This window comes from Capsella rubella, unplaced genomic scaffold (genome assembly GCF_000375325.1).
Source record: "Capsella rubella cultivar Monte Gargano unplaced genomic scaffold, Caprub1_0 scaffold_3, whole genome shotgun sequence".
Lineage (NCBI taxonomy): Eukaryota > Viridiplantae > Streptophyta > Magnoliopsida > Brassicales > Brassicaceae > Capsella > Capsella rubella.
Genome location: NW_006238921.1, coordinates 12965399 through 12991795, shown reverse-complemented (window position 1 = coordinate 12991795; position 26397 = coordinate 12965399). Strand labels below are relative to the sequence as shown.

At 32.4% G+C, this 26397-nt stretch overlaps 5 protein-coding genes and 1 long non-coding RNA gene across 7 annotated transcripts; 2 read left to right on the top strand and 4 right to left on the bottom strand.

Annotated features, from left to right (window-relative positions):
• Window positions 1-180: 180 nt before the first annotated feature.
• Window positions 181-1474, bottom strand: LOC17890997. Its single transcript, XR_002834873.1, has 2 exons — window positions 1393-1474; window positions 181-545 (listed from the first exon to the last, which is right to left on the bottom strand). It is a non-coding gene; the product is annotated as an uncharacterized LOC17890997 (long non-coding RNA).
• A 3407-nt stretch (window positions 1475-4881) lies between these two features.
• LOC17892964 (UDP-glycosyltransferase 90A1) lies at window positions 4882-6807 on the bottom strand. Its single transcript, XM_006297498.2, has 2 exons — window positions 5743-6807; window positions 4882-5569 (listed from the first exon to the last, which is right to left on the bottom strand). The coding sequence occupies exons 1-2, from the start codon at window positions 6676-6678 to the stop codon at window positions 5060-5062; spliced, it is 1446 nt and encodes a 481-aa protein (XP_006297560.1). The 5' UTR covers window positions 6679-6807; the 3' UTR covers window positions 4882-5059.
• A 6153-nt stretch (window positions 6808-12960) lies between these two features.
• Window positions 12961-15330, top strand: LOC17893461 (pentatricopeptide repeat-containing protein At2g16880). The gene has a single exon (XM_006299969.2). It carries the CDS (start codon window positions 13008-13010, stop codon window positions 15240-15242), a length of 2235 nt encoding a protein of 744 aa, XP_006300031.1. The 5' UTR covers window positions 12961-13007; the 3' UTR covers window positions 15243-15330.
• A 624-nt stretch (window positions 15331-15954) lies between these two features.
• Window positions 15955-18350, top strand: LOC17893287 (pre-mRNA-splicing factor syf2). Of its 2 annotated transcripts, none has more exons than XM_023785837.1 (6): window positions 15955-16061; window positions 16546-16690; window positions 17042-17229; window positions 17316-17556; window positions 17673-17809; window positions 17901-18350. In XM_023785837.1, the coding sequence occupies exons 2-6, from the start codon at window positions 16567-16569 to the stop codon at window positions 18126-18128; spliced, it is 918 nt and encodes a 305-aa protein (XP_023641605.1). In that variant the 5' UTR covers window positions 15955-16061; window positions 16546-16566; the 3' UTR covers window positions 18129-18350. The 2 variants fall into 2 exon arrangements, with proteins under 2 accessions (XP_023641605.1, XP_006298098.2); XM_006298036.2 differs by having other exon boundaries at window positions 15957-16061; window positions 16549-16690.
• Window positions 18351-19401: 1051 nt separating this feature from the next.
• LOC17892085 (probable aquaporin PIP2-8) lies at window positions 19402-21084 on the bottom strand. The gene is made up of 4 exons (XM_006298226.2): window positions 20762-21084; window positions 20369-20664; window positions 19862-20002; window positions 19402-19754 (listed from the first exon to the last, which is right to left on the bottom strand). Exons 1-4 carry the CDS (start codon window positions 21039-21041, stop codon window positions 19635-19637), a joined length of 837 nt encoding a protein of 278 aa, XP_006298288.1. The 5' UTR covers window positions 21042-21084; the 3' UTR covers window positions 19402-19634.
• Window positions 21085-21534: 450 nt separating this feature from the next.
• On the bottom strand, window positions 21535-22920 carry LOC17892147 (F-box only protein 8). Its single transcript, XM_006297569.1, has one exon. The coding sequence runs from the start codon at window positions 22918-22920 to the stop codon at window positions 21535-21537; it is 1386 nt and encodes a 461-aa protein (XP_006297631.1).
• Between the last annotated feature and the right edge of the window lie 3477 nt (window positions 22921-26397).

Genomic DNA, 26397 nt, shown 5'->3' with positions numbered 1-26397 from the left:
CTAGTTGATTGACTCAATATATCTCTTAAATTATTGCACATGTGCCATATATGAAGGCCATCCTTAATGAATTAAAACCTTCCTAAACTCCATTCAATCTTTTCCTAAATGAATTAAAACACAAACCTGTGATCAAATTACCATCAAATTACCATTAAACCTACACAAAACCTGTGATCAAATTTCAAAAATTCAACTATTTTTAACATTAATTCTTAAAATCAATTCCAACTGAAACATAAACCATTCCAACAAAGATTCAATCTTTCCTAAACTACAAAAACTTCCAAATTCTTTAGTACGATCTCCTTGTAGATATCATAGGCCATCTTCAATCTTCTATCTTCTGACTGCCCTTCTTTAATCTTGTTCATCATGTCTTCTTGAATGCTGGAAAGTCTTCCTAAATTCCCAACTATGTTTGATACAAACTAAACTCTAGAAAAATTACCTGAAGTAGTGGATGATGGAGTAATTTGAGACTGTCCAGAAGACTCAACAATGAAAGCTGAGGAAACAGATGTCCTTGATGGATCAAAGTTCACCTGCACAATAAACACGCACATTAAGTGAATAAGAAATGCAGCATGTAAATTAACCAACAAACATTGTGATGTTTAGATACATCTTTTACAAACACACAATCACAAGAGCAAAAATATCCCCCTTATTCAATCATCTGACCAACATATCACAATGTGTATTAAGTTTTCTCTTGAGTAAATCAAGTACATAGAAGAATAATATATAATCTGATGGTTTGTTCTAACTGCCTAAGTTGTAAGAATTTGATGGATTAGTTCGTTTTTGTTAATGGCTGTTATGATATTCATAACAAACTGCCTAAGTTTCCACTTGAGTCTATGGCTAATGGCTAGACATTCATGAAGGGTTTGTTGAATACCACTCAAATGGTGTGTGAGAGAATCAATCAATTAAGTGACAAGATTAGAAAGATGAATTGATCAACACAGCTTCCTAAAGTGACAAGATTAGAAAGATGAATTGATCAACACAGCTTCCTAAAGACCGGCCATGACTCTACTTGAAACAATTCAAAGCTAAATGAACATGACTTGTTCGATTCTTCACTCATGCTCACATTCACAAAAACGAACAAGCTTTAAAACACAAAGCAATTCACACTCTCATCAAAACTAACCAATAAATCATTCACACATTCATAGAGACACTCACGAAGGGTTTGCTAAAATGGTGTTTGAGGGACTCGATCTATTAAGTGACGAGTTTCGAATTTTCGAAAAGGAAGGGATGAAAAGACAGACCTTGAGGAACTAAACCCCAGCTCTTAGATTCAACACAAATTAAATAACACAAATGAGTTGAACACAAACGATTTAGGGTTGAACACAAACGATTTAGGGTTCATACCAAAACGATTTAGGAAGAAACAACAAAAGCAACCACCGGAATAAACGTGATTGAATCAATCGACGAGGCGGTGAAGTCGCGGCGAGGCGGTGAAGTCGCGGCGAGGCGGTGAGAGGATTGAATCGACGTGAGGAGTCGCGGTGAGAGAGAGAGAATTAGGGATTTTCCGTCGTGTGAACCGTCGTTGATTCGGCGAGGAGGACTCCGGCGACGGCTACAGTTGATTCGGCGATGGTAGGTTTCTGGCGACGGCGAACGAGAGAGAGAGGAGATTAGGTTTTGATTCTTTTGATTTTTGTTGAAAAATAAGAAGGGTATTTTGGTCAAAGTGTTTACTCAGAAATGGTAACCATGGAAATTGTTGGGTCTACTGCTATTTGTGGCCCAAAAACTTAAAAACATGGTAATTTTGAGAATCTCCCTTAAGAAAATTGTTTTTTTCTCCTTCTATATTTATCTTAGAGAATTTTTGAAGAATTCCCCTTTTAGTGTATATCTTTTTAAAAATACCCTTTTTCTATCCATTTTTAAAAATATCTCTTTCAAATATGAAAAATTATAAACTTTTATATGATTGATAAGGTACATCAAGATCATCATTACTACTGGAAGACTAAATCCAAATAATTATAAGGTTTTAAAAGGTTCTAAACGGCATTTTAATGTTTTTAAAAGGTTTACAAAGTTTTTATAAGGTTTTTAAATGATTTTTAAAAGGCTTTTAAAAGGTATTTATACGGTATTTATGAAATATATATATATAAATTACACACATATAAAGATAACTTGTGTCTATAAATATAAACTTACACATATATTTTTGATAAATTTCAAAATTTATAGTGACTTTTTGATCAGATTTTATATTTATCCTACTACCCAATAGAATCCTGTTACGTGTACGCTTCTTAACACAATATTTAGATCTTAAATAAGATAACTTCTTAGTCATTTTGATGTATTTTTGATTTAATTAAATCACAAATAATCTTAAGAATTGGCTAAGATCTTGCCTATAATGATTGCGTTACACTCCCATCTTTGGTGTCAACTCTTATGCCAACCTTTATCTCTCCACAACCATATATCTTTGCGTTGAAAGGTTGTTCGGCCATCATCGGCCAAAGCTAGCAACGGGACCCCAACGCATATGTAACGGGATCTCTTGCGTTGAGTTCCAACTACAGTGGCTCAAGAATCCTTTTGACACTTTCATGTGACAATATCTTTCCACCGGTCTCTCACTATCATCCTACTCTCTCTTATTCTATCTTTGAATACTTCTCCAATAATCTCTTTCACATCTTTCTCGTGACCAACAAAATTCTGACCTGAAATGATACAAAATACGATCCTGAAAGTGAAACAGTATTGACTAGGTAGACATGTGCATTTACCATACCTTACAAATAATAGAGAGTGGGATGCGAATCTATACAAAACGTTACGGTAGAATCAAATACAAAACTTTATATTGCCTCAATACAAATTTGTGTAGGTCACACTATAAATTAAAGTCATGAAACTAGGATGACAAAGTAAAAAACCTATGTTACAGAGGGTCATGTTCGATCATGGACAGTGTACACGGTAGTGTAAGGTGAAGTAATTAACGAACATGGCTCCCCAATTTCATATTTTAATTTTGTTCATTTGATAATCACTAGGTTAAAAATGTAAAATCTATTATTTATCTCTTTCATCTTTAATGTGATGAATAAATAAAAGAAAAACAAACGTTTTCATCAACCCTATAGAAAATGAAATGATGAAAGCTATTCATTTTTTTAATATATAAATCTTTTCATCTCATTCATATGAATAATTGCAGTTTACTGTCTTTGTTCATGATTACTAGTTTTACAACCAATAACCTTTGACATTTCATCATTACTGCCTTTGACATTTTATGCCATTCTTAAGTTTTGAAAGTGACAACACATGTGCAATAAAACTCAAAAAATAAAAATGATTGCTTATTATAATATCAATATCGGTAGTATTTAGTTGGGTCTCTCAAATAAATAAAAACAAGGGAATTTTGTTTGCTATGCCATTTTTAAAACTCAAATTTGTTAAAGTGCTATTAACAAAAACCTCTTTCAAAACGTGCCACAAAGAGGGAAGCTCGGACGATTTTGCCTTCGCAGAAAAAGACAAAACAAAACGATAGACAAAATTAAAATAGAAAAAGAGATCTCGTCCACAAGATCTTGTCCATTACATCTGATCCGCCATAACTAGTCGACCAAAATTGGTTCGCCGAATCTTGTCCATCTACAGAAAAATGTATTGTCCATAGTGTAATAACCGCATCACTTGTTTCATCGTCTGGCTGGTCCGCCGAATCAGGTCACCAGAAATGGTCCGCCGGTTTTTGTCACATAGGACAAGTCTATCTTAACTAGTTTTTGTCCACCAAAAAATGATTCACCAGATCTGGTCTATCATAACTCGTCTTTCTGTTTGGTCGAAACTGGTACGCTGAATCTGGTTATAGTTCATCAGAACTGACTGTGATCTGCCAGAACTCGTCCGTTGGAGTTATAGTCTGTCGGAACTGGTCCGTCAGCAGTGATATATTAGCAGGTTAGTAATAATTGTCTTTAATTTTATCAAAATACTTTTACTTTGTGTCGAATTATGAAATCCCTAATGGGTTTGTTTTGTATTATGTGTAGCAGAATTCATAACGACCACTGACTAGCCTCAGGATACTTAATTTCACAAGTATGTTTCAACTTTCTAACTTTTTTAAAATAAAAATAAATTAAGAACAATTGATTTTGATATAAAAATAAAATATACATTAATTTTTTTTATGTTTTGTATTTCTAGTTTTCTGAATTTGCCTGACAATCAAGATTTTTTAACATCAAATTTCAAGTAAAGTTTAATTTTTAATAAATCAAAATGTTCTTTTTGGGCTAAATCTAAGTGTTAAACTTAAATGCGTTGAAAACAAACTGGGCCGAGCATCCAGTCCCTTTGTGGTCCGTCTGTGGTGTATAAGTTCAACATGTTTTCGTGTATTATAAATTTAACACTTAGGTTTTAAGATTTTTTATAGTTAATATTTTGAAGTAAAGTTGTGAAGTTTAAAAAAAATGTTTTTATAGTAAAAACTTTTAGGTGTTAAACTAAAATACGTTGGAAACAAGCTAGACATAGCACCCAATCACTTTGTGATCATATTATAAATCAGTTTAGTTTATAAGTTCAACTTATCGTAAATGAACACTTAAAAATAATTAATACTCTTTCCGTTATAATTTAAATGATGTTTAAGGTTTTCACGTATCAATTAATAAAACACAAAATATTCATTTAATTTACCTATTTTACATAAAAAATCATTAAATCAACTTAATTCAACCAATAAAAAATCTAATTGGTCAACAAATATTCAAGACATTTAAAAATATCACTTAATTTGAAGTATTTTTTGTTCTCTCTAAAAGATCACTTAAAATTGATACGAAGGGGGTATAAACTAAAATATTAGTCAAAACCATCAAATGAAATGTCTAGTATTTTTATCAAGATCAAGTTTTCAACTTAAACCGAGACTTGTACATGAATACATGATGTATAATGGGTGTACTGGTTTTAGTAAATGGACACGGTCTAAAGCCGGTTAAGTTATCCAATCCTCAAACCCATTTCTCTATTTACTAGCACCGTTTGACTCTCTACTCTTACATAAATCTTCAAGAATCAAATCTAAGTTCTTCCAAGATGAACCAGTCCCTTCGACCAAGGCTGCTTTTGACATTTTCGAGTATTGTTTTACATTCTTTCTTGCGATTTTTCCCGTTTCTCCTTCCATTAGTTCTTTAACCTTTCTACTTAGTTCCTCTCTTGTCACGAATCCTCGCACACTCCCATCTTCAGTTTCAACTCTTACTCCAACCTTTATTTCCTCCACAACCATCTTTGCGTTGAAAGGTTGCTCGGCCATCATCGGCCAAGCTAGCAACGGGACGCCAACGCATATGCTCTCTTGCGTTGAGTTCCAACCACAATGGCTCAAGAATCCTTTGACACTCTCATGTGACAATATCTCCCATTGGTCTACCCAATCTCTCACTATCATCCCACTCTCTCTTATTCTATCTTTAAATCCTTCTCCAAGTATCTCTTCCACATCTTTCCTCGTGACCCACATAAAGTTCACCTAAATAATCAAACACGTCATTAAACATACCTTACCTTACTAGTAATGCTTAATTTATTACTCGACATACATTTATTATACCATACCTTACTAGTAATGCCTAATTTATTACTCGAGATGCATTTATTATACCATACCTTACTAGTAATGCCTAATTTGTGTAGTCGACGTACCTTTGAATCTTCCAACCCTAAAGCTAGTTCCATTAGCTGCTTGTCCGATAACTCTGCCTGTGTTCCAAAAGCCACGTACAAAACTGGACGCCCTTCTTCTCGCTTCCGATCCAACCAATGGATCCAAGCCGGTTTAGCACTCTTCTTCGGTTTAGGAGGATCTGCCAAACACAATGGCCCGACACACCACGACTTGTGTCCATTAGAGTTATTGTAGTCAACGAATTTTGACTCAAGTTCGTAGAAGCTGTTCACTAAATACCCATGGCTTGTAGTGGTCGACATGATTTGTTCCCTATATAGCTCGAGCGCTTGATCCGGCTTGTCCGGATCGAAAGCATTATTGTCAAAATCACACTTTTTGACCTGGATCCAAGGAAAGTCCGGTATAGTAACCGGCTCGGTATCAGATTTAGTTGCCGGCTCGGTGAACATTTTGTGTTTGTTGGCGGAGATGGAGACGGCGAAGGCGTAAGAGTTCATGCCGTAGAAGACCAACCTAGGAATCTTGAACTTAGCTGCAGATTCCGATGTCCACCAGAGGAAGCCATCGGAGACCATGAAGGAAACTTGTGGAAGATCATTCTTGAGTGTTTCTTCGAAGAATGGTTGGAGAAGCTTCGTGGCACGCGTGAATGGGACGTAAAGTTTCATGGAAGGGAGCTTGTCCGTGCTCTCGACGCCGGGAGGGATCCCGGAGATGTTTTCCGGGAAAGGGAGAGAGATGACTTTGATCTCGGGTGTGTCGGAGAGGAACTCTGAGACGAAAGGTTGGTTCTTGGGTGTGCTGAAGACGGTGACGGTGATGGAGGAAGTGGTTGGTTCTTTGCGTTGGTGACGGAGGAGGAGACGACCGAACTGGAGGAGAGGGATGGTGTGGCCTTTTGACATGTATGGGAAGAGGACCACATGATGATGTGTTGTTGATTCTGCCATGTGTTCTGTCCGTTATCTTGGACTTGGATGTTTCTTAAATCTCACGATATGTTGTGTTCGGTCCGCAAGCCTACTATATATAGGAAGTAATATTGATTAATTAAGTAGTTATTATCGAAATAGCATAACAATTACTACAATAGAGTTTGTGCACTAAAATCATTTTAAATACACATATACATCTTATTTTCAACGACATAATATGTCATCGTTTACAAAATTAGTCATCGTTTCTCATTAACTTGAACATTCTTTTAAGATGGAAACATGCACATCGATGATATATGAGAAGAGCAAAAGGAAAATCCCATTATATATACACAGTATTGGTATAGTCCAATATGTATGTACACCATAATATATATATATATATATATATATATATATTATAATTTTACAAAAACTAAATAATTATATTATTAATTTGTTACAAATCAGTGAAATCAATTTTCAATTAGACTTTAGGTTTTTGATCAGCTAAAATTTTTATCTAACATCATTTATTTTTTATATTTGCATTATTTATAAATGATGTAAAAGAGTCTTGCATCAGTTAAGTAAGTGATTTCTAATGTGTCGATGCAAATATTTTGCATCAATTTATTACTAATTGATGCTATATTTAGATCAGTTATAACAAATGATTTTAATTAATTGTATCAGTTTTTATAATTGATTTTAAAAATTGGTATCATTTATGAATAACCGATACTAATAAAAAATTTATTGTTATATATTATTCAAAAACTAATAAAAGATATTTATTTTCGAAATTATTTTAAATATGCCAAAATCTTTTTCGTATCTATTAAAATCTTAACAAATCTTTATTTAAATTGTAATTAAAATCGTCATTTACAAAAATGAAAATAAATCTAATTAATATATATTCATCATCGATTTACAAGAGAAAAAAACTGATATGAGCATAGATCCTAAATTCATAACCGAGGTGATTTCTTCTTGCTTAAGTGTTATATGAACACATCTTGTTTTTGTTCCATGCCTTTCCTTTCTATTGTCTGGATGACACTGTTGTTTCATCTTGAGATTTTTCTGAGTATATAAACCAAAAATAACAGATAAAAAAATCATAGTTTACATGATAAAATAAAAAAAATTTGATATGATATAGTGAAAAAGAAAAATTATTTGCCTTCAAATGTGGTGTGTAGACGTGATGATTATGTGTCGAAGATGTGATGTAGTTGCACAATTTGATTCAATAGCAGTCTTCTTGGTATTCAAACAAAAACTTCTGCAAAGTTGTCCTTTGATTCACTTCCATTTTTCTTGCTTTTGTTTTTCCTGATTTGGAGAAGGAGAGAAGCATTTTCACCATTATATAATCACAAAGAATATTTTTTTCAGTAGTTACAAAGATCGTGGATTTGGGTAGTGTGGAAAAGAATTTTCAGTTTAAGATTTTTTAAAAATAGTTTTTATACATGAATATAGATTTTTAATAAATCATATAAAGAGTGAGGAATTTAAACCAAAAAAAAAAAAACAAGGTTCGACATTTGAAAATGAAAAATCTTGATTCCAAACAGAAAAATCTACGCTAATGAATTCTTTTTTATATATAATAAATATAAATTAATTTTTAATCAAATATGTGTTAGTTAGCATCATTTTAGTATTGATATCAATTTTGTATCATTTATTTAATTGATATTTAATTTGTATCATTATTTTAAGTGATGTGAATTTATATTTTGTATCAAATATTTTTGAAGTGATGCAAATTAAAATTAAATTATATCAATTTTTTTGAATCGATGTCAAATAATTCGAATACCACATCAATTATTATAACTGATACTAAACTATATTTTTTACATCATTTATTAATAAATAATTTAAAATGATATCATTTATATTTGTGATACTATTTAAGTGATGCAATCAACCATTTTTTTTGTAGTGACATATACATCTTATTTTCAACGACATAATATGTCATCGTTTACAAAATTAGTCATCGTTTCTCATTAACTTGAACATTCTTTTAAGATGGAAACATGCACATCGATGATATATGAGAAGAGCAAAAGGAAAATCCCATTATATATACACAGTATTGGTATAGTCCAATATGTATGTACACCATAATATATATATATATATATATATATATATTATAATTTTACAAAAACTAAATAATTATATTATTAATTTGTTACAAATCAGTGAAATCAATTTTCAATTAGACTTTAGGTTTTTGATCAGCTAAAATTTTTCTACCTCAACGATGCATTTAATATACATATTTTTAAATAGCATAAAATAGAGAGCTTAATTTATGCATCACACAAGAGGTATTTACTTTTGCATACTCAACACGATTTGTTTGTCTATTAGTAGATGACCTTCGTTCACTTAATAGGCTGAGGATGATCGGAGCTAGTATTATTTTTGTAACATACTTTTACATCTTACTTGTAAACTCTTGAATCATCATTAACTATAATAAACACAAGAGCATATATAGGGAATTATAATTATACATTTATACCAATTATATAAATCACAAAATTTAAACAACAATAACGTGTATAGTCAAAGATTAATTATGTATATAGCCAAACTTACATATAGCATAACATTAGTTTATAGTAGTGAATTATCATAATATCATTACCCGAATTTTGTTCAACAAAAATAATATAAAGATAATAATTTAAACCGCTCGAAATCCCATAAATTCTAATCTATGAACTTTTTTGCATGCAAGAATAAACTTTGCCATTTAATAGTCTTAAAAAGCAATTATCACTAGAAAAAGTGATAATTCATGCATTATGAAAACTCAAAATTGACATATCAGGTCGTCTCCCCTATAATGCCTATAGCTTTATATATAAGTTATATATAACTATCTATCACTCATGCATGCGTATAACTATCTATCACTCATGCATGCGTATAATCTTCTTAAACGTCAACTTCACATTAAACCACATATATATTAAACGTCAAAATTATTAAACATATCTAAAAGTTTTTCTTAACAAATGGTCTAATAAGCCATTTGGACAAGACATGACATGTGTTATGTATCTTTTTTCTCAGAAGAAGCAAAGACCATTAGGTTCTCTAATGCAATTGACATGGACATATATATAATTAAGTTTCTTCTAGAAACGAACACTATAATGCAATTGACATGGACATAAGCCATTCGACGACGTCCTTTATTGTTTCTCCCCACTTCCGCTTTATAGCCAACCGTGACAATGTCGTTCTAGGCAATGTCTCGCCGTTCGTTTTTTTTTTCTTACTTTTTCTTTATTTTTTGTATGGTTGTTTCTATTTGTCCTCTTGCCTTTTAGTCGTATTTAGACTTACCTTCTTTGCACTACACCTAGATCTTTATGATACTTTTGTAGATACGTAAATGCAATTACTTCTTCTTCTTCTATATATCTACTTTATACTTAAATCAAGACCTTGCTCTGTCTGCATTGGATCACCTTGACCGCTCTCACTTTTAGGCAGGGGACGACAGTGGTCCGTAAAATTTATACGTTGTACAAACATGTAAACTAAATTATGAAGCTTCATGTATAAAAAAAACGTTGTAGTAGAGATTTAAGAAGCAAAAAAAAAAACTTCTAGAAATTATATAATGTCGACTTTTCTAAATCCAAATTTACATAGCCAACACAAACTTTTAGAAAGTTAATATAACATAAGACATTTGCTATATTGAATCCTTATGTTTGATTTCTAGTGGATATTTGTTACTTGTTTTTTATTCTATTCATTTTTAGTTTTTAACTTTTAAATTTATATGCATTTTTACTATAATATGCAAATTTTAAGGGACATATATACATACACTCGATATATCAAATAAAAAATGAGTTTCCTTTCAAAAGTTATACATGGTACACACACTTTGTTCTCACTTATTTTGCTAGACGTTCACTTTTGTCATGTTGGCTTTGTTTCTTCGACATTAATAACATAAAATATCTAATGTTTACTTTGATAATTAGTAGACTAAATGTTGTTAAAAAGCTTAAATATTTTGACATTTTAAGAGTCTAAAACCTGGTAGGAGAACATAACATTTCAGAAGAGAACCTTTTTTTCCTTTTCTTTTGTTAATAGATTATATATTTTATTCCTAATGAGTATGTTTCTTTTTCCTCACTATACTTTTTCAATAAACCCTATGAAGTATATATTCATTCTTAGAAAAGAAGTTCACTTGAATTTTGTAGCTAGCCAGTATTTTGATCATCTTATTATATTACAGGTTGGTTGCTAATGGTAATGTACAAATTTTAGTATATTTACCTGAATGAACTTTAATACCTTTTTTACTTTCCAATATTGTGTCTTGTTTTTGTGTTATCGGATTAGGGAATGATTTTCTATGACAATCTCGGATCAACCAACTGGTAAGAAAAATGATAATAAATAAATAAATAAATAAATATATATATATATATATATATATATATATATATATATATATATATATATATATAGATATATATATAATATATATTGGTGTTTAGTTTAGCCATCTCTTAGCATCATTGATGATTTGGTGCATCAAAGAACAAAAGTAGGACAGTAATTTGTTAGGAACTGAATTAAATAAATTTGTCATAATGTATTTAACATAAAAAGAATGTTTAGTTGAATGATATTAATTAGTTTGATATGTTTTTTCTCTCTCTTGCATATAGACTGTGAGATCATGCTTTGAAAAAAAATCACTTACACATAAATCCAATTCTGATTTTTGAAGTTACACATATGGAATCTGGATTTTTTTTTAAAAAAATTAACTATTTAAGAATATAACAAATTTGATAAATTTCTCTTTCCTTGTTTATTTATTCTGGAATTTTTATGATAATTTAAGCACCAACTAAAAATGAATGACTACTACTGGAAGGAGGTGATGAACAAAAAGTGAACTACCGTTTAGTTTTGTAAAGTCTTTTTTATTGTGAATGAACTTATTCTCTTCAAAACAAAAAAAAAATATCCATTCTTCATCATGTTTAACTTTAGTAGAAATTAAAATCAAAATATTAATAAGTATTAGTAAGAGACCCAAAAATACTGTTTTAATACTAAAATTTCGATTTTGTTGGGAAAGAAATGTTTTTATTGTCATTATATTATCATGAAATTAAAATTGAGTTACATATGTGAATCATTATCAAAAGAATAAATACATAGTTCAAATTTTTGTTGTATATTAAATTATAAAATATAATTCGAAAGCTAACTGATGAAATAAAACAACGATTGATTTTAATATATGAAGTGGAATAAAATATTTGAATGGTAAAAAAAAGAAATTGTTAAGTTGTTGGAATAATTGATTGAAAATGGTATTGTTTGACTTAGTGAAGAAAGAATTACTCGTTTCCAACTCAAATTAACAAACTAATGTTGAAGATTGTTATACATTAAAAACTGTCAACTCATTCTTAAACCAAAAATAATTTATAGTATATAAGTAGTTTTAATTACTCTTTTCTTAAGCATATATAACTTTTTATCCTCTTCATTTTTGCCTAATTGACAAATATGAGAATCTTCGACTACTATATATCAGTATCGCAAAGATATACAACATAGCTAGATTATTTTTTCCTTCAAAGGCGTCTTCAGACCACGCAAATTGGTTTTTGTTTCCCACATTAAATTCATTACATGATAACCTGGTAACCAAATAAAACCCGCATAGTGAGAGTTGAATTAGTTGTCCAACAAAGTAACCAAACTTCATTTAGTCACAAAAATATGAAAAATATGATTCTTCTTCATAGAGTTCCTTTTTCACAAAATATTTTCATTGTTTTAAATATTATATACTTTTACGGTTAATCAAATCACAAAGAATTTGCGCAAAATAATGAAGGGATGATATCTACATAGTTTATAAAAATATATTTCCTAAATATGTTTGCAATTACCTAATGAAAACATGTTTTTTCTTTGTGCAGAGTTCCACATACGTTTTTTTATTATCAAGATTCAAAAAATCAAAACTACTAATTTTCTATCTAAAAAATTTATTGCCAATAAAACTGAAATCTTTCTCATTCCTATTTTCAACATCTAAACTCAAACAAACTAATTTAAAAAAAAAAAAACAATTTCTTCATAATCCTGAAACGACAGTGTCCATTGCGTTTGGTTAATCATACAAACCGAGTCTTCCAATTTCCGGTTCAGGCTAATCCCGGTTTAGTTTACACATTACAGTTTTAGCCATCACAGTGAAAACCTTCATTTTCGTAGCTTCTTCTTCTTCCAAACGATGCAATCAATTCAACTGTTTGTCAACAAAAATGGCGACTTTGAAGCCACCGGAATCTCAATTACTAAAAACCCTAACATCAATCCTCACTTCAGAGAAGACCCATTTGCTCGAAACCCTAAATCCCTACATCCCTCAAATCACACAGCCTCTCCTTACCTCTCTCCTCTCTTCTCCTTCACTCGCTAAGAAACCCGAAACCCTAGTCTCCTTCTACCAATGGGCACAGACTTCAATCCCAGAAGCATTCCCATCGAATTCCCCTCTTCCCCTTCTCACCGTAGTCCGTTCTCTTCTCTCCCACCACAAATTCGCTGACGCCAAGTCTCTTCTCGTCTCCTACATCCGCACCTCTGATGCATCTCTCTCTCTTTGCAACTCTCTCCTCCACCCGAATCTTCATCTCTCGCCTCATCCCTCTAAGGCTCTGTTCGACATTGCTCTCAGTTCGTATCTTCATGCCGGAAAGCCTCACGTTGCGTTACAGATCTTTCAGAAGATGATTCGATTAAAGCTCAAACCAAATCTGCTCACTTGCAACACTCTTCTCCTTGGTTTAGTTAGGTACCCTTCTACTTTCTCTCTCTCGAGTGCTAGAGAAGTGTTTGATGATATGGTTAAGCTTGGTGTCTCGCTAAATGTGCAAACTTTCAATGTTTTGGTTAATGGGTATTGTTTAGAAGGAAAGCTTGATGATGCTGTAGGAATGTTAGAGAGGATGGTTAGTGAGTTCAGTGTGAATCCTGATAATGTTACTTACAATACGATTCTGAAAGCAATGTCTACGAAAGGGCGTTTGAATGATGTTAAGACATTGTTGTTGGATATGAAGAAGTTTGGGTTGGTGCCAAATAGGGTTACTTACAATAATTTAGTGTATGGTTACTGTAAGCTGGGTTCGTTGAAAGAAGCATTTCAGATTGTGGAGCTGATGAAGCAAACAAACATATTACCGGATCTTTGGACCTATAACATGTTGATCAATGGGCTGTGCAATGCGGGAAGTGTCAGGGAAGCTCTTGAATTAATGGATGAGATGAAGCATTTGAAGTTACAGCCAGATGTGGTTACTTACAATACATTGATTGATGGGTGTTTCGAATTTGGGATTAGTTTGGAGGCTAGGAAGTTAATGGAGCAAATGGAAAATGATGGAGTTAAACCTAACCAAGTGACTCATAATATCTCTGTTAAGTGGCTTTGTAAGGAAGAGAATAGGGAAGAGGTTACTAGAAAGGTTAAGGAATTGGTGGAAGTGCACGGGTTTTCTCCTGACAGAGTAACTTATCATACCCTAATTAAAGCATATTTGAAAGTAGGAGATTTGAGTGGTGCCCTTGAAATGATGCGTGAGATGGGGCAAAAAGGCATTAAGATGAATACTATTACCCTTAATACCATTCTTGATGCTCTATGTAAAGAGAGGAAACCTGATGAAGCATACAATTTGCTGAATAATGCACACAAACGAGGATATATTATTGACGAGGTTAGTTATGGCACATTAATCACAGGATACTTCAGGGAAGAAAAAGTGGAGAAAGCTTTGGAGATGTGGGACGAGATGAAGAAGATAAAGATTACTCCTACCGTGAGCACCTTTAACTCTTTAATTGGAGGTCTCTGTCACCATGGAAAAACTGAGCTAGCAATGGAGAAATTCGATGAGCTTGCCGGGAATGGTTTGCTTCCAGATGATAGTACTTTCAATTCAATCATCCTAGGATACTGCAAAGAAGGACGAGTTGAGAAAGCATTCGAGTTTTACAACGAATCGATCAAACACTCTTTCAAGCCTGATAACTATACATGCAACATTCTTCTCAATGGTCTTTGTAAGGAAGGTATGACAGAAAAGGCTCTCAATTTCTTCAATACACTTATCAAGGAGAGAGAGGTTGATACAGTTACATACAACACGATGATCTCGGCTTTCTGCAAAGACAAGAAGTTAAAAGAAGCATATGATCTTCTATCAGAAATGGAGGAGAAAGGACTAGAGCCTGATCGGTTCACGTACAACAGTATCATCACTTCACTTATGAAAGATGGTAAGCTGAGTGAAGCAGATGAACTGTTGGAGAAAATTTCTGTAAAGTTCGGCTCGATGAAACAGAATTTGCAGGCAGAAACAGAGAACAAGCCAGCCACAAGTGAATCAAAGGAGGAACATAACACTGAACCTATTATTGCTTACTCAGATGTAATAAACGAACTATGTAATAGAGGAAGATTAAAGGGGCATTCTAAATCTTACACTGGTTGAAGGAGAACTTTTTTGTTTTCCTTTTGTATTTCGATTTTGTTAAATTATACTTTCAAATATTTGCAAAAAGACCTATATAGTTTTCGTATGTTTAAAATGATTAAAAAAAAAAGAAAAAACTAACAATTCATAGAGAACCATAGATTGAGGGGTAATTGGTTTAAAGATATTTAGAGTTTAAAATTTGATTGCTATTGGTTTATGAATTCTTAGATTCTTGATAAAGTTTTTTTATTTTGTAATTCTATTAAAAATCTTTTGTTATTAGAAAAGTTGAGTATTTACAATTCTATCAAATCCTGTTATTGAGAAAATGATTTCCTACATATTTGGTCATTAAAAACAACTTCTAAAATACTGGACTTATCATAAGTATTTGTAAAATATATCATATGAAGAATATACTAATCTCTAAAAAGCGGGGTAAACAACATTTTAGAATCTACAAAATTTTTAAAGAATCTTAAAATTCTAAACTTTTGAAATCCACAAACTTTTTAAAAAATCAACCTCCCAATAATTAAAAATTGTAAATCAAATAAGAAAAACATAGACTGAATTTATTTACATCTTTCTAGGATTAGTTAAAGTCAGTATAGAACAGCCACTAATTTTATCGGCCCAAATCATATTTTACAGGCCCATCTGTAACCCATCAAGTTATCTCTTTTTCACTGATTTTTATTTTCTGAAATTTTCCTTTTTTTTAAGATTCTTTCCATCTCTTCTTCTCTCTACTGAGGAAAAAGAAAAAATTATTGTTTGCGAAAATTTCTGGTGTTCGTCTCAATCTCATACTTGGGGATTGTTTCTTCACAGGTTGGTTTCTTGAGTTAAGATTTATACTTCTCTGTGTTCGTAGGGTTTTGATTTTGTTCTATCGATTTCAATCGTTTGGTTTGAGTAGAGATGGTTTATGTATGTTTCCATTAGGTTTTCGTCAAGATGTTACGAAAAATTCTGTGTTTCTCTTACATTGAATCTCGAAATCGATGGTGATTTATGGTGTTTTGTAAGTTTAGGATTCTTCTCCTGATTTTAGGGTTTGAACAAATTAGGATTTTGTTCATTGAACCCAGTTAAGTTCTCATTAGGTGCTTGTGTTGTATAAAGATGCAAATTTGGGATTTTGCATTGAACTCAGTTAAGATCTTACTTTGCATCAGCTTGTTGTGTGGATTTAGTTGTTTAGTTGCCTCTGTATAGTTTTGGGATGTAGTATTGTTTACTTGTACCTTTTTGGTTGGTATTCTCAGATCTCAATGCTAAATTGGATAACTCTACTTTTCTGTTTTTTTTTTAGCAGTTTTGTACGCTTGGAAATATGGATAATGCGAGAAGAGTGCATCCGGACTGTATAAACGCGTCGAATCCTTATCATGAGTGTGTCGAGTATTGCTTTAAGAAAATTGCTGAAGTCAAGGCCAGATTGGAGAAGCAGAATGCCGGTTTGTGTTCTTTCTCTATTCTTGTGGTTTAGCTGTTATCGTCTGTGTTGATTCGTTTCCTGTGATTATGGTTTATGATTTTGATGCATAGCAGTAGTTGTTTGAGGTTTATTGTTTGTTTGCTATGCTATTTGTTTAGAGAGCTGTTAGTGAATTTGCGCATTGAGTTTCTAGTGATGCTACAGTGTGGCTGAGTTTTAAGTCTGTAATTTATACACTCTTTGCAGACACAGATATTGACATGTTATTTGTCAATGCGATGTTCTGTCTTATGAGAAAATCGTGTAATTCTGATATAAAGCATGTAGATTCCCATTCTGAGACTTGTTTTTCTTTTTCATGTGACAAAAGAATTAGCTGAAGCTGTCGGTGTGGGTGCTAAAGTTCATGAGCAAGCAAGGGATTCACTCGATGATAAAAGAATAGAGGAAGATAGTTCTGAAGAAGAAGAGGAGGAAGAGGATAACCAAGAACCTGAAGTAGACGTGACTCAACTTACAGGGAGGAAGAAGAAGTTGTTCGAGTTGAGACTTAAGATGGTAAGTCCTTTTGTACAGTAACTCTTTAAAAATCCAACAAAGATTTTGCAAATGTAACTCGTCCATTTTTCCTTTACTTTTCTTAGAATGAAGCTAGAAAATCCAATCAGACTGATGTCGGGAGTGAAAAGAAGAAAATGGAAGCACCAAAAGAGTTGAAAGGAATCTCAAAACAGAAATGGTTGGAGGGGAGGAAGAAAAAGATTGGTAAAATTCTTGATGCAAATGGTTTAGATATGACAAAGGCTTATATGCTCGATACTCAAGAAGCAGCAGAATCAAAATACAAAAAATGGGAAAAGGAACCTACGCCTGCTGGTTGGGATGGTACGTGAAATTCTTACTCAATTGTTACTTTGCTCTCTTATCATTTGTTATGTTTTATCTTGTTTATAACTCAATTATTAGGAGGCTTATGTGTGAAATATTGTATGTTTCTTCAGTTTTTAACCAGAAGACGTTATACAACGCATATAAGAAACGGACAAAGAACATTCAGGTTGATCTAGAGGAGTATAACAGAATGAGAGCAGCTGATCCTGAGTTCTACCGTGAGGCCTCAAGCTTGCAATATGGGAAGGTTCGTGATTGTCATTTTGGTCAACTTTAGACTCAAATCTGTAAAGCAATGAGTCATAGAAAAGCTCAATCCTTTTGTTAAACTTTTACAGGCTCCAAAAACTTCACAAGATAAGATAGATAAGATGGCAAAAGAGCTCTTCGACAGAGAACAAAAGCGACAAGAGTTCAGCAGGAGGAGAAAGTTCCGGGAAGAGAAGGATATCGATTCCATCAACGACAGAAACGAGCATTTCAACAAGAAGATCGAGCGCGCGTTTGGAAAATACACACTGGAGATCAAAAACAACTTGGAACGTGGAACTGCATTACCCGACTAACCTTCTTGAGCTCACATGGTTGGAAACAAGGGAATGGCTATCTGGTTCGAAAAAGTAAACTTCTATGCTGTTGTCTGCTTTATTGTCCTTGAGAGAGAACCAAATTGTAGAATGAACCTTTTCTTTAGCCACTTTTAAATCCAAACAAAATTCTATACCAGTGGTAAATTCTCTCGCTAGAGAGAACAAAACGGTAACAAGAATTGTTTTTACCCTTTTTTACTTCTTTCTGTTACCTTCTCAAAACTAGAATCAGCTGATGAAGAGCCAAAGCTCAGGATTGTGGGTACGAATAGCCCTGGGCATTGGTACTCGGGGCCAGATTCGGGTAAAAACAGTTCGGGTTCGAGTTTTTTGGGTAGAGAAGTTTAAAATCCAATAAAGTAAATCTAAAAATTTGGTTCGGGTCCACTTGGATTCGGGTCGGTCCAGGTATAAATTTTTATAACTGTTAAAAGTCCAAAAAATTTTGGGTACACAAATACCCGAAATTTTATCCAAAATATCCAAAAATTTGTAAAAATTCAGATTTTCGGGTTCGGGTATTCGAGTACATACTTCGGATTCTATATTATTTATATATTTTATATTTCGGGTATTTTCGGGTTCGAGTTTGGGTCGAGTTCACTTTTAGGTTTTCGGGTAGAAAAATTTAGGACCCAATAGGATAAATCAAAAATTTCGGATTCAGATTTAATTTTTTGGATCGGTTCCGGTTCGGATTTTCAGTTCCGGTTTTTTTGCCAGGCCTAGTCGTACGAACTTCATTCTCATCAACTGTGATTTCCGGATACCACCGTGGTTATCACCGAGGTAGACAAATAGGTAAACCGGAAGTTTACGTTTAACCAGCCAAACCGAACCGACCAAGGCATATAAGTCATAACGGCTACATTGTGAAGAGTGAAGAAAGTTGAAGTGTGGACCATTTGGTGAGGTGGTCCTTTATCTTTTTCCTCTCCATCTTCGTTTGCTTTTTGAACCCTTTTCGAAATTTTTGACCTCTTTATCAAAAGGACCACACCAAATCCTCTCTGTCTCTGCTTTTCTGAAAAGACGAGACGTGTGAGTTGTAACATTTGCGTATTTGCTAAACTCTATCCTTATTACATGCCCCAAGGCTTAAGGCTTTAGCTATATATTAGTTTAGATTCCTACTTCTAACTAAGGACCATGTGTCAATATGTGAGTGGTTTGTGATCTGACCATCGGATAAGAAGAATCTAAAGTACCATAAGACAAAAACACAAAGGAATGTTTTAAGTTCCGACTATAATGTAAAAGTGAAGCATAAGATATTAAGATGTGTCCTACATGAAATAAAGCAACGATACAAAGATGAATTGAAAACCAAACTTAACTATATGAAATTGAATAAGTCCGCAAAAGACAAAAGATTACACCAAATTAAAAGCTAAAAAACAGACACACACAACATAGTGCATTTCGATAGTTTTTTTTTTTTTTTTTATAGATAGTTTCTAAGAAGTCTCTCTCATGCATGCATCAATTGGTTGGGTTGCTGCGGAATGAAGCCAAGGCTTTGATTGCTGCAGCTCTCAAGATATATTGATGGTATGCTGCTGCTGCTAATGCTCCCACGAACGGTCCAACCCAAAAGATCCACTTCAGTTTCAAATCCATTAACACCAAAAGTTCAATCAATAATTATTTGACAAAAACTAACTAAAACTGATTGTAAAATGTAAATGAGAGAGAGGACTAATACTTACATGGTCGTCCCAAGCTTTCTTATCGTTGTAGATGACAGCAGCACCAAAGCTTCTAGCTGGATTAATCCCAGTTCCAGTAATGGGGATAGTAGCCAAATGCACCATGAACACAGCGAACCCAATTGGTAAAGGAGCCAAAACCTATAAAACAAAAAAAAAAAACATTTTCAACTTTTTTCCCCCATATAAATTACACAACCACATGCTGAAAAGTTGTAAAAAATATTAATTATACACTAAACCATTTTAAAAAACCTATGAAATATATTCAAAATATTAAACTTTACTCTAAATTACACAAACCCATATGAAATACCTAGCAAGAATTTTCAAGAAATTATACAAACCCATTATGAGAAAAACCCTATGAAAATTATTCAACTTTGTTATAAAATTACACAAACCCATTTTGAGAACCATGAAATTATATCATGCAACAACATTCAAAAGATTTCAACTTTAGATGAAAATTACACAAAAAAACCAAGTTTGAAATATTATACTAACCGGGACATGGGAGTCACGGGCACTTCTTTTGGGGTCAGTGGCAGAGAAGACAGTGTAAACCAAGACAAAAGTGCCAATAATCTCAGCACCAAGAGCAGTTCCAGTGCTATAGCCATGAGCAATAGTGTTAGCTCCACCTCCGTGACCTTTGTATGGAGTCATCATGAAGGCCTTAACGAGTCCAACTCCACAAATGGCTCCAAGACACTGAGCCACCATATAGGCCACCGCTCTAAGGAGCGACACTTTTCGAGCCAAGAACAAACCAAACGTCACAGCTGGATTGATGTGACCTCCTGCGTTTAAACAACTTGATATTTTCAAGATCTTCAAAATGCAATATCTTCTTGTAAAATCTTTAGGACAAGTTTTTGTTGAGGTTAATATTATTACCGGAGATACCGGCGGTGCAATAGACGACGACAAAGATCATGCCACCAAAGGACCAAGCGATGCCGAGTAAACCAACGCCGCCACAAGGACCGGTTTGGTTCTTGTGGCCAATGACTGTAGCTACGGTTACGTAGAGGAAGAGGAGAGTGGCGATGAACTCTGCGATGATAGCTCTGTAGAAAGACCAGAGCTTAAGCTCAGCCATGTCAAGAAGTGGAGCTGGTGGTGGATCCACGTAGTCTTTGCCATGTCTTCCTTCTTCGCTCACTTCTTTCGACATTTTTTTTTCTTATCTTAGCTCTCTCTTTCACTATGGAGTTTTCTTGCTCTTTTATTATGTGTTGCTTTATAAAAGAAATAATTTTATTTTTATTTTTATAAATTTTAAAGAGAGAATCTTGCATGTGATTAGATAAAAGAAGGGTATATTTGTAATATATATATTGTGTTATGAAAAACTTTGGGTTAGGATTACAAAACACATGTTGGTTTGTAGCTTTGCTGTAAAAGATTTTTCCTTGATAAATTAAATTAATGAGTGGTTTGGACTTTGTATGCTTCATAGTGAAATGTTCATGTTCTGATATTGAGATCAAAGCTTATTTTAAAAATCTTCTGATATTGAAATGTTCATGTTCTCTTCCAAGTAAAATTTAACCACAAAAGTTCAAAAAGAATCACTAGAACTGAATAAAGTATACTTGTTAACCAAACAAAATGATAGAAGAATGTAGAAAATACGATTCGATAGAAAAAATAACTAAAAACAACGATTATCTGAAAAGCTTAACCTCATTTTCCAAGTATCTAATGCTCTTACTCGGATGCATGAAATCCACATCAAAATATGTTATATCTTCATCCTTACTAAACCAGCACTCCGGTATCTCTTTGATCTCAATCTTTTTTAAATCATTCGTTTGTAGATCATAGCACAAGATGTAAAAGGGAGAGACCAATCCCATCGGAAACAAAAGAATCCTACCTTTTAGATGTGTACCTCTTATTTTCAATTGATTGGTAGTAACCAAATGCATTTGACAAGGCTTCAAAACCAAATTCTTCCTCGACCATTCTTTCTTCCTCCAATCTTCCACAACCCATAGATACATTACACCGGTCTCTTTTATAATGGTGATGTCTAAAACAGCCACTTTCCCGGCATAATCCATTTGAGACACTGTCTTGTCAAGTCTAGCTACCTTCTCACCGTCCCCCCAAGGTACTTGCAACATATCTAATTCTTCAGACCTGACATCAAACCTCACAAGCACACATGTATATTCATCAGTCCACGCACAATAATATATAGCTCCGTTCATACATAGTGCTAATACATTAGGAATATGAGGATGGACATCATTCGTAACGCTCTTCCTTTTCCACGAACCACCACCTTCTAGAACATAGACCCAATACTCTTGCCTTAGCTTTCCTATATCACCTATCAATATTGTGCAGAGTAGTTTATACTGATCGTTTACAGTGTCGTGTCCCATATAGTACTGGATGGTATAAGGATCGTTATGAACGTCACGGCACTCAGCTATGATATCAGATTTTTTATTTATAAAAGGTATGATATAAAGTTGCCTGGTGCTAGGGTTATAGATCCGTGCATTTAGATAGTACATGAAGCAAATAAAGCCATGGAGAAAGCGTGGGTCGAAGCCTCCCATCCTACGAACGGTCTGGTCTTGATCGAATTCGAAGGTAGAAGGAAACGGGCTTGGAGCGGCTGATGATAAGAGCAAAGACTTGGAATAGAAGAGGCGGTCCAATAAAGTCATGTAAAGACGAGGTTGAGATGGGAGCATGAGGAAACGGTTGGAAAAATCTCTAGAGGACAAGAGAGATGACCAAAACTTTGAGACACACTTGAGTTTCACTACTGATGTCGGAGGCAATCTTGTCAGAATCTCGATCAGGAGATCCAGAGGAATCTCTGCCGCAACACAATATTTCCAATCTTGCTTGCTTCTTTTCAACTTTTTATTCTCAACCTCTTGTTTCTTCTTCTTGCGTAGGAATCTGTGGTGCAACCTAATTTTCTGTTTCTTGCATGGCTCTTTCCCTAGTTCTGCTTCTTCCCAACTTCTTTCTCTCTCTCTCTTCTGTCGTATGGCAGCTGCTGCTGTTCGAAGAGACAAACGGAACATAGTTGTGTCACAACAACTACTCTGGACACAAATCTCGATTTAGGGTTTGATTAATCATCTATTTACCATTGTCCATTATTAGAATCTTTTTGTAAAAAGGAAAACTAAAATATATAAAATAAAATAAAATAAATCTATATATATATATATATTGAAAAATCAAATGACCAATCATGTAGCTCCACGCTAGGGCTCACTTGATTTAATATAAAATCTGGATTATCTCAATTTTAAATAAATAAATATTCTTTTTTTTTTTTTCAAACAAACCATATATTTTACACGAAAATTACCAATTACACTAGGTATAAAAAATAAAAGACGCTAACGTTAGCAAAAAAGAGTGAGTTTTGGTTTCCAATCAATAACAAAAAGGAAATACTACTAAACATCATGAACAAAAATTGCAAAAAGAAAATAAGTGGATGTTAACTCACTTACCACTTAATTTTTGGGTTTAAATGAAAAGGAAAAATTATATTTTTATAAAAAGTAAAAGTTTCTAAATACTAAAGTATCTATATATATAAAGTTAGCTTTTTCTCTCTTCTCATGATGCCACCTAAGCATCCACCTAAGCCACATTTTTTTACATTAAAATAAATTTAAAACATTCATTTAGTACATATTTATGCTACTTATTTAATTAATAGAAAATTTATATAAATAAAAATAAATTATGTAAATAAATGAAATGTTAAATAAGAAATACTTTCATTTTTTATTAGTTAGTGGTAATAATATAATTCAACTTTCATTTTAAATTGATCATAGTTTATAAAATTTTTAATGTGTTATTGAGTTTAAGAATGTAAGTAAATTTAAAATTTATGATAGAATAAAAACAACATTTATGTAATTGTATATATAAAATTTTAAAGGGGAAAAATAAAATTGAAAGTGATATATTAGTTTATAACATGATCAAAAAGAAAAGAGAATTTTTAAGAAATACCCCTTTTGGTGTACCCCTTTCTAAAAATACCCCCTTTTCTATCTATTTTCAAAAATACCCCTTTTTAAATAGAAAAATTATAAAGTTTTATATAGTTTATGAGGTACTTTTATATAATAACTACTACTGGGAGATTCGATACAAATATTTTAAAATGTTTTAAATAATTTTAAATTGTTTTTATAAGTTTTATAAGGTTTTTAAAAGGTTTTTAAAAGGGTTTATACGGTTTTTATAAGGTTTTTATCATTTATTTTTACGCTATTTATGAAAGGTATATAAAGTTTTATACACATATAAAAGTAATCTGTGTGTATATTTATAAACTTACACACATATTTGGATAAATTTCAACATTTTTAGTGGTTTTTTGATAAAGTTTGAAAATGGGGTATTTTTAAAAAGAGGTATATGAAAAGGGGTATTTTTGAAATTTTTCCCCAAAAGAAAATGTTTTTAATCCAAATTTAAATACTGAAAGATAATAATTCAAGAGAAAAGAACTATAATATGTTTTGAAAAACAATTAAAAAATAAATAAAATATCATAATATGAAAAAAAAATTAACTTAAAAATTATAAACCTCCCGCGCGCAGCGCGGGTCAACTGCTAGTATGCTTATCTAAATGGCTATCTTTAGTTTAGAATGAAATATAGAAAGATCAAACATTATATTTTTGAAAATAAAATAAGAAATGGAGCTTATTGAAATAGAGTTACCAAGGAACTTCTTCTCCTTCCATGAAGATTTTAGAAGAGAAAATTGCAAGAACCAAAGGTTGCGAGTAAGAGAGAGGAGATGGATTAGAGGGTTGAGATTTTGGCAATAATTTAGCACGACGAGTCATATATATATATGTGCTTCTGTCTAAGTGAATATGTCTTGGAGGATTGTGAAGTTGAATGTTTATGTCTTTGTTATTCATGGTATAATTAATTATTACTTCAATGTTGGACCTTAGTAATAATGTGAAGAACAAGTAGTTATTACTATATCTCAAACGGACTAATCTAACATACAACTTTTTTCGTATACATAGATGAAACAGAAACCAGCAAATGTTGATAAAAGTATAACATCTATATATAATAGCAAACCCACTTTTTGTTTACTGCTGATGTCATCTTTTGAATCTAACGGTTCAGATTGATTTTTATTTGATCTAAAGGTTACTGTTTAATCTCAGAATATATAAAAGCAAAAACGTGTCTTTTTAAAAGGATGTGTCTTTTAAAAAGGATGCATCTTTTAATAAAAACCCCTGTAATTTAATCAGTGCAATGTTTCACAGTCACACCCTTTCGTTCTATATATAAATATTCTACAGCTCTTTGTTTTTATTAAAAAAAACTATTGATTGTTTTGTTTTATTTCATTTTAAAAAGCTATTTTCTTGATACAATTGTTTCTTCAAATTTTGTTTTTCCAATCCTATTTGACTTTAAATTTGCTTAGCCATTATCATCTAAAGGTAATAATGGTTATTACCTCTTTGTTAATTAGTTGCTCAAACCCACTTTCTATGGTTGCTGGGATCATCGTTTTAATCTAACGGATGAGATTGTTTCCGTTATCTCATCTAACTATTTATATTTGTTAATGATCCAAAAAATTGCAAAGTTTTATACCCAAAAATTGTGTTTATTCGTTGTACCCCTAGCTTAAAAATTTCGCAACTGTTATTTTCTCACACCTCTTTGTTTGTATATATAGATTTCCGTGGACCTTGATAGATTTTGTTTCTCTGAGTACTGTTTCACACCTCCGAATTTTTAAAAATCTAAATATTGTTTTTCCGATTTATTAGTCTTCATTGATTGACCATCTTCGTTTAAATATGACTGTTTTATTTATTGATTTCCTTATCATCTTATACATGCATTGATCATATCTTCGATGTATTAATCTAGGTAACTAATTTTGACGATCAACCTACTTCTCTTATTACTTTTTTTTGGGTAAATTTGAATAGAATAATGATTTGAATTTTTTTTTATGTGAATACCTTTCATATATCTTGTTAACATTGCTCTCTTTTTGTCACTGAATTGATTTCTGTATTTGCAATAAAATTATTACTTGATCAATTTAACGTCAAAAAAGTATAAAAACTCATATAAACTGTAGTAACATGGCCATAGATTTACACTCAAACATCATCTGGTTTGTTTTGTTTCATCTTCCTCATTTTATTTTATATTTTGATAAGCGTTTAAACTTATAATTTCTACTCCCTGTTTTATTGTTTGATTAGTGACTTCACTAAATTTTTATTGTTTAATTATACTTCTAAATTTCTACAAGTACAAATCATTGTTTCAAATTGTTATGTTTTATTTATTTATTATTTTTAATTATAGGTTGGTGTTTTGATACAACAATATTCATTGGTATTTATAGTTGAATTCTATCTGTAGATACAATTGGATATGATTCTAATATATATTGGGATTTGTGAAATGTAATTTGCAGCAAGATCGCCCTTAAATTTATAGCTCATGTTTAGATAAAAGCATAAGG